Here is a 9,401-nt window from a genome sequence, read left to right as displayed (position 1 = left end):
TATATATAAAAATAAATTATTTAATAATTTTTAATTGTTATCTTTGTGTAAAATATTATTATGTGAGTAGAATTTATAAATTCTTATATATGGTAAAATGGATGCTGATATTCAAATATGTTCATGTTAAATTTTATGGATTACTCAAATACTATTGAAAACTAATTCAGTTTAATAAATATTAGAAAAAAAATTTATATTAATTTTCTCAAACAATATTTAGTCAATTTTCTCTTTTGCTATTTACTTTGAAAAAAAAACTATATATTTTTAAATTTGTTGTTTACTTGAAATAATTCTTTAATTGGATCGATTATGTTATAAAAAAATAAATAAACTGAAAATTTTTTAAATGATTATATCCAAACCTAATTCATCAAAGTATTTCTCAAAATATACTCACCATAGTCTAGAAAAATAAAAATATTAGCGTTGATGTGTTAAGGATATACAAGTCACATAAAATTACCTAGATAAAACAGCAAGCTAGCGTTGACCTAAGACGGAGTTCAAATGTTATTTATTTTTTTAAAGAAGTATTTTTCATTATTTATGAATACATCATGGAAATAATTAAATAATAGCATATATCTAAGATGAACCTGTGAAAGCCAATAGATGCAGCTACTTGGTTGCCGAGATCATCTTGGATGTCTGCTATCACCACCATACTTGCACCTTGCTCTACAAACAGACGGGCTGCGGCTTCGCCGATGCCGCTTGCCCCGCCGGTGACTATGGCTACTTTGCCGGCCAACTTGTGGCCGGAACTACCAACGGAATTAGCTGTCTCAGGCATTTTTTTATTTGAACGATAGTTATGGGGAAACACTATGGATGGAGAATGGAGCAGTCTTGTATGTATGCTTGTTAGTTAGTATTAAGAATTCATTCATTATTGACTCTGACATGTGGGGACAGTTTAATTTATTACTCACCCAAACCGACCCAATATCCTCTAATTAATTTAAAATTTATCTATTTTATGTCTTACAAAAACATTGTTAAATTTATAAATTAATTTTTTTTGTTAAAAATATAAAAAATTTAAATTTTTAATATATTTATTTTATATTCGTTAAATAAAAACATCTAAAATTTTTCACTGATAATAAATTTATTATTTGTCTTTAGATATAAATGAGTGTACGGATCAATCCGATCCGTTTATTTTAGATTATAATGGGCTAAATATTAACGGACCAAACCAAACTAATTTATATAAGTTGCTTTGAGAGAAGTCTGTGTTCGTACTATGTTGATCTACAGTTTTACAGGCAATAAATATTTTAAAAAAAATTAATTTTAGCCAGAAATCTAAAATAAAATAAAATAAAATATTTAAAATAAAAAGAGAATATTTTAAATATGAAGATGAAATTAAAATTTAGTCTATATGTTAGAGACTAAAATAATATTTTATTTTCTAATATTTGTCTAAAATTTTAAAAGATCTATAATTTTTTTAAAATTTTCTTAATTTTAATATTCAAAACAAATGTTATTTTATTATATTATTCATGTTTTTTACAATTGATAAATAATTATTTTTTATTTTTATCCATATATATATATATATGTTTGATCATTTGAAAATGATTTGCATAGATCATGAAAAAAGTCATAAATAGTAAACGAAAAATTCTTTTATGTTACATATAGTTCTAAATAAGATAATGACTATAAATATCATGACAAAAATTAATTAAGTTGATTTATTATTTATTTTTTATTTCTTATTTTTTTTTAATTTTGATTTCATGTAATAATGCAATATTTGCATCTTCTTAATTAAGTTTAAAAAAATGGAAACCCTCAATCATTTTCATAATATACCTCTATATCTAATCTATTTCAATTAATTGATAATAACCACATATCAAAACTATATGAATCATTATTACATTAAATATATAGTTATTCTAATAAATTTATTTTGTATTAATTTGTTCAAATAAATTTAAAGAATTTCATTCTGCATGCAATAGATTAACAAAATATAAAATAAATGAAGAAAATTTACTAAAAGTATCCCATGTAAGTCGATGACACTTTTTTCTTGTAGAAGACATTATATTAGCATCGTTATTGATTGAACTTTTCAGTAAGAAATAATAGACTAGTAATTATTGTTATTATTATATTTAGATGTGTGTATTTATTATATGTGCCATATATATTTAGAAAAAATATTTTTATTTATACAGAAATCAATTTAACAATTTTCTCAAATTAATTCAAGTCTAAAACATCAAAATTTTTAATACTCATTAACCAAAATTTCGAATTTGAAAGAAGTGACAAAATGAAAAATAACTACTTTTTTACCATTTTGTTCATATAATTTCAAAAAATTTAACGTGATGATTGTGTGGCCACAAACGGCGCAGCGATCGAAACTCATAATTAAAAACTAAGTGAAATTAAAATTTGGAAGGAAATAAAATTAGGTTTTCATGGCTGTTACTTCTTTTTCATTGTGTCTCACTTAGGTAGCGTTTGTTTGTGAGACAGAGACTGAGAGACAGAAACTTAAAAAAGTCTTAGTATTGTGTTTAGGGTAGTAGTATATAGGACTGAATTTTGTCTCATCATCCTGTTTGGTTTGAATTAAAACTAGATACTGAAATTGTTAAATTTACAATTATACTCTTAAATTTTGTATGCAACCCTAATCCCAAATCCATATTTCAATTTTTCAGAAATGTCTCCCTAACTCATTATAGCTATAACCCACTCTAGACCTCTTCTTGTCTTCTCTCCCTAAATCTACCAGTCTTTCCCGTCGCCGGTAGAAATGCCAAATACGACCGAGCGACAACGGCGCGCCTATCTCCAGCGGTTCACAATCGCGTCTTGAAGCCTCTGATGGTCCTCTCATTACTGCGGATTGCATGCTTCCGGGTCTGCGCCGCCACTATTGTCACCGTCTCGGAGCTGTGTCTTGTCTCTCAACGGACCCGGTAAGTTCGTGAAGTACAATATTAAAATCTAGTTTGGCATCTGTTGACTTAATCTGATTTGTTATATTGAGTCTTGATTCTGAACATACATTTTACAACACATTTTTCTTAAATTGAATTCCTGATAATGCCACCTAACCAAATGAAGAAGGTATAGAGATAGAGTTATGTATGTAGTTAATAACTTATTGGAACCTGTTGTATTTGTGTTTTTGAATCTTTTTTTTCCAAGTTCAGAATCGCTTATAATTTTAAAATTATTTTAGAAAAATGAAATGGTTATTTTCCTAATTTATCTTTGTTCACTAATTTGTTTGCATTTTTACATGAACCTGTGACCTTTTGTGGTCCTTAATATAATAAAATTGAAAAATTGGGATTGGTAAGAAACTGCTCAAGTTGATTTGGTTCAAGTATTCATGTTGTGTGAAAATTAAATACTACTGCCTTTGCCCCATTCCCCTTTGAATTCTCTTTTTCTTTTTTTTTATGGCATTTTATTATTATATCTTTAGTTGCAATGGTTGAAATAATTAAGCTGCCTCAATTTTTTATTTTGAATTTTTTTTAGCCTGAGAAAATTATAACTGAATTACTTTTTTGTTTAACTTTTCATCAGTTACAACCTATGGTTACTTTATATTATTACCAATTGATAAGTCAATCAGTAGCTACCCGAAGGTTCATAAAACAAGTGACTAACTCACTTAATTGAATTGATCCTAACTTAATATTCAACATTTTATAGAATAACAAATTTGGTTAACTTTCTAAAACTTATTAAATCCAAAATTAGTTTATATGACCTGCAATAATCAATATGATTTAGTGAGTTAAAATTATAATATATGACATGGCGTGCTATATTAATTTGGGAATGTATTTTTACTATTATTTAACGTACTAGGAGTATGAAAATTTATTAGAAAAGCTAAAGGCACTAATATTTGATTTTAAATATGACAAATAATCTCTTTGTTGGAGATATCTTGAATTGAAAAATTTATTTTGATTAGATTCATTAAATAATTTTATTTCGACTAGTTGATTTATTCTTGTGTTGTGTTATTATTTGTTGTTAACCTCGTAAATGATTTTTGCTTACTGTTAAATGTATAGCCTGGTTAACAATGGCTTCTACAAGTAGAAGATGTACAAGTGATTCGTATGGCAGCGGCAACATAACGAGAGAATGTTTTTGTGAGTGTGGTTTAAGAGTACCGTTAGAAGTCTCGAATAGCATGACCGACTTGGGAAGAAAGTATTACACGTGTCGTGCAAGGCGATGTGGATGGTTTATATAGGCAGGTCCAAGTATCCAACATTCTGACATTGGAGATGATATCTCTTGTCAACTGAATTCTAATTTGAAGACGAGCGAGTGAAAAATTTTCATACTGATGTTGTGTATCTGAAATTGTTAGCGTTCCTTCAACTTCTTGTTCTATAGTCTGGGTTGCCATTACAAAAAATAATAAAACAGCAAACAATATCACAAATAGGTAGTTGCCATTATAAATGAAGATGTGCTATTACAATATTTTCCGTCTCAACAAGTCATACAAATTAAAATGCGGCTATTACAACAATACTCAATCGATTACGGTATTTTTTACACTACTTTTACAACACTACTCCATACGACTTGTACGCCACTCTTCATCCATCTCAGTTGCTATGTTGTCACGCCAGTGAGTCCACTCGTTCGTATTTTCAACCACATTTCTTCGTCTCCATCAGGCATAAATTCATACAATATGCTACCTTCCTCTTCCAGATCGAATAAAATTTTGCAGCAAACAACAGGCAATAATTATCTGACATTGTGTCTTTAGTGGAAAAAAGCTAAGGCTTCTTAAGATGGACCACCTCTTCTTCAGCAAACCAAAGCATCGCTCAATGATATTTTTTGCAGAAGAATGAACCCTGTTAAAATATTCTTGGTAATTTCGTGGTGCACGTGCTCCCTGGGTCCACTCTCTTACATGATATCGAGTGCCTCTATACGGTGCGAGAAATTCCGGACTATTTGTGTAACCAGCATCAACTAAATAGTAATTACCTATAGACAAGTAATGCAAACAAGGTAAGACGTTGGCTATCGTGAACTTAGGCTAATTGTATAGACTTAACTCCAAAGATGGCATCATTACCGTGGGGTATCTTAAGACTACTATGACGAGTTATTGCATCTCGAAATACCTGTGAATCAGATGCCGATCCCTTTCATCCACTGAGTACATAGACAAAACCCATCTCCCGATTACACACTCCTAAGACATTGGTGCATATTTTACCTTTTCTTGTCTGGTATCTTGCCTTCTCAGACTCGGAAATTGTCACCTCTATATAAGTGTCATCTAATGCTCCCAAGCAACCCTATCATCTATAGAAAGTTATGATACTCAGATATAGAATCCTTCAAAAAAATATGAATCATATACAACATCGAATAAGCTCTACCTTAAACCTTCTCCATGTGGAGTCAAGACAATCTACTTCAACTGGTGTAGCTTTGGAAAATAAAATGCTTTAAATCCGTATTACAGCCTTCAAAACTTTATTAAAATACTTTTTAATTGTCTCGCCGGACCTACAAAATCTAATTTGTAGACTACAATTTTTTTTGTGATGCGCTAAGATAATTAAGAAAGTCGCAACCTGCTCCGGCAGGCTTACATGACCATCTTCTGTAAGTCTTCCTTGAACTTAGAGCAACTCACATAAATTAGCAAAGGTATTTGTGTTCATTCTCAACTCCCAGATACAATTCCAATCACCCTCACCAACAACACGCTCTAAAGCCTCACGTTTAATTCTACTATTCATTCTTCCGGCTAATGATAATTGGCCACTAGTTCTATCCCTAAAGTAAATAAATAGCGTAAACACAAAGAACAACATCAAATCTTCATGGTTGGATCTCATCTCTTCATAAAAAGACACGCATCGCTTAATAATTTTCGACCGCTGCATTTCTTCTAAGCAAAGTCATTACATCAAAAAATACATAAACATTCAAAGAAATCTAACACTACTTGATGCAAAATCTACTATATCTTCTTAAAATAAAAAACAAGATCAAAAAACTGGAACCAAAAGACAGTTAACACTATCTAGGTCTAATCATATATATTGAAGTTTATCAAACTTAAGAATCGGATGCTCTTCTTTGAAACCTTAATTAAAAAACCTAGTGGATTTAATTATTGGAAACTTAAAATAAATTAATTAATTAAGCATCCACAATTACCACATCAAATACGAACTCCTACTACAAGGTTGGCTGATTATTAAAAGAGGCAAATCAAAGTAAGGACACCACTCACATATAAATTATTAAAATTGGAGTGTTTAATAGAAGCATTATACATACAGGGATTTAAATTTTTGTCACACGTGACCATAAATTTATGTCATAATAGAGTATATATATATATATATATATATGCTTAAAATATATATATATACCAACCTTTAAAAAAAAATTCTCGTTACATGTTTCTACTAAAATTTACTTCTCAATTTTAAGTTAGTTTCAAGCAAATCGAAGTCTTTTAAAAGTTGAAGTGCCACTACTCTATAAACTACAACTAACCAACGAATTCCTCTTTAATACGATTTCAAAAATCACAATGAGTGCACTAGTTATAGCTACAACAATCATACATTTCAGAAAACAATTTATATATTCTCACATCAAACAGACGTAAATTAGGCAAACATAGCATCCTAGATTTTAGAATCAAAAGATGCATAAGAATGAAAACAAAAAAAACCAAGCATGACCAAAACTAATTCATAAGAAGCACATCACAAACGAAATTAAAAAAAACAAGGCATAAAAATATATACGCATCTATACATCAGAACAAAGAACCAAATCGAATTGAAGAGAGAAAAATCAAAATTCTTTCTATGCATCTAGTTGAACAACGAACGAAATCCACAGAGCATAACTCGCGACATAAAAAATCGACCCAAACCAATAATGAAATTTGACCCCAACTAGCCTAGCTTACACAAACTGTAATGACAACAACGAAGTCTGATGAACTCGACAGCAACAGGGGAGACTCTCTCAACTGGGTTCCTCGAACGTTATCCTGTGAAGGAGCAAATGAAGACATGAGAACTCGCGGCCTAGGAAGAGGAACTTCAACTGCGACTCACTTACCTTGCGGTGGTTACGACGGCGACGACGATGGGGCTGTGCTGACACTAGCGACGCAGAGGCTAGAACCCACACTTTGAAGCACGAATAAGAAGATGGACTCAGGGACTGCTCACATTGAAGCCCTAATCTAATTTGAAGAAAGAATAAAGTTGGCATTAGTTAATTACAATAAGGGTATTTTAGGTACAAAAATATTATTAAAATTTCTGTCTCTGTCTTTAAAAATCTCAGTCTCCAGTGTCCCTACTTTTTGGAGGTACTGAAATACTGAAATTATTGAGATAGAGACACAAATTTAAGTATCAGTCTCTACCTTAACAAACATAATACTGAATTCTTGTCCTCAATCTCAGTTTCAGTCTCTGCAAACAAACGCTACCATAATTTAAAAAAAAAATGCCAGTCTTAACTTTTATACCATGGAAGCATGGACCTTGAGTCAAGTTTGGATCCAATCCAGTTAATTTGGCTCATTAACCTATTTTTGAACGAAAATTTATAAATTAATATCAAAATTCGTATTTTTAATAGTTTTATCTTTCAGAATATTAAAAGTAAGACCATTATTGAAGAGGAGGGTTCACACTTCACACGTATCAAATCAAGGATTTGGCTATGGTGGTGAAAGTATAAAGTGGTTCTTAAAGGATACTTCATAATGATTCTAAATGTGTGGCTGTTATACAATCCGTACAAGTGAGTATGTAAATTTATATTCTCACCCAAAATTTATAATAATTGCAAAGAGACCTGAATCATTAATAAAAACCTTTTTATTTGAATGTAATTAGAGGAAGATTAGGTGTATGGGCTTTTTGCAATTTAGGCTTTTAATGGACATTCATATATAGAACTACAGTTTCAGCTCTATATATAAAACTATATTGGACACCGGTAAAAAAAATATTGTTACGTTAATAGTTTATTTGTCGCAAAGCAAAGCATAAACAAGAAAAAAAAAATCACTAGCAAAGTGTCATCAATAATAATAATATTAATAATCTTTTATTATATACATTAATTATTTCAGCAAAGCATTAATTTCAGCCAAAACATATAACAATTATTTAAGGGGCATGTTTTAGGATTAATTATATTTAGAGTAGAGTAGAGTATCGTTTTTGTTTCCAACATTTGGGATAAATTTTAAAGTTGTCTCTAACGTTTCAATCGTTCTATTTAAATCTCTAACGTTTTAAAATTGACTTAATGTTGTTATGCCGTTAGAGATCTGTTAACAGAATTAATGGTGGGACAAAATTGAGACGATTTTGAAATGTTAGAAACTTAAATAGGCCGAAAACATTAGGAACAAAAACGATACATAGAAATAAATTTTAATTTTATCCTTCAATAATATTAATTTTTTACTGTACATAGTATTCAATTATTTTTTAATTACATCTAAGTAAATTATACTTAGTCATATTACTTTCATTCTAAATAATTTTTTTATAATTTTTTACTCTTAAAGATTTGTAGTTATCATGAAATATTTATAGAATGACTAGTACATAAACTTACAATATATATATAATAAAATTTATGTACTAGTCATTCTACAAATATTTCTTATAAAATAAAATGAAAAAATTAATTTTTTTATTTTTACATATATTAAAAATTTAAATGCTAGACTATATTTACTTAATTAATAAAATTGTATAAATAATAATTAGATCAATTAAATAATAATACTATATTTTTATTATTTGTTTTACTTATAGCATATGTATTTACTAAAATTTGTATTCTATTTGTTTTACTTATATTTTTTAATTTTATTAATTTTTTTTAGTTATCCATGGTATCTTTTAATCTGACAAGTCAATGACTAATCTGTCACAGATCTAAACTCTATTTAAGGGTTTGTGTTTGTCACTGGCCAATGAATAACTGCATATACAAAACGAAATTCAAACTCTCAACACTTACTTAATCTCATTTTTTACACCTTAAAAAATACAATTATCTTTAACATTATAGTGTTTATGTCATCATGCTGGATTGGAATTCTAACACAGAATTTGAGGGATGACTGGATGAGAGACAACTTGACCACTACTAAAACATGTTATTTGTTGTTATATATTACGTTTTTTTTAACTATATTACATAACCATATATTATATTTTTAATTAAAATATATCATTTAAAACATTCGATTATATATTACTTTTATATTTATTTAATTTTTTTATTTTATATTCACTCTTTTTAAAATAATTATTTTTAATTATATATATAAAAAAATAATACTA

General features: G+C 28.9%; 1 protein-coding gene across 1 annotated transcript in view; it reads right to left on the bottom strand.

Annotated features, from left to right (window-relative positions):
• LOC107491048 ((-)-isopiperitenol/(-)-carveol dehydrogenase, mitochondrial-like) overlaps window positions 1-855 on the bottom strand; it is a 9,389-nt gene extending 8,534 nt beyond the window's left edge. Inside the window, exon 1 of the mRNA XM_016111821.3 lies at window positions 603-855. Coding sequence (XP_015967307.1) covers window positions 603-799 — 197 coding nt within the window. The 5' untranslated portion in view covers window positions 800-855. The remainder of the gene's footprint in view (window positions 1-602) is intronic.
• Between the last annotated feature and the right edge of the window lie 8,546 nt (window positions 856-9,401).

Source organism: Arachis duranensis, chromosome 5, assembly GCF_000817695.3.
Source record: "Arachis duranensis cultivar V14167 chromosome 5, aradu.V14167.gnm2.J7QH, whole genome shotgun sequence".
NCBI classification, from domain to species: domain Eukaryota; kingdom Viridiplantae; phylum Streptophyta; class Magnoliopsida; order Fabales; family Fabaceae; genus Arachis; species Arachis duranensis.
Note: the sequence above shows the minus strand (reverse complement) of the source record. Positions and strands in the feature narration are given on the sequence as shown.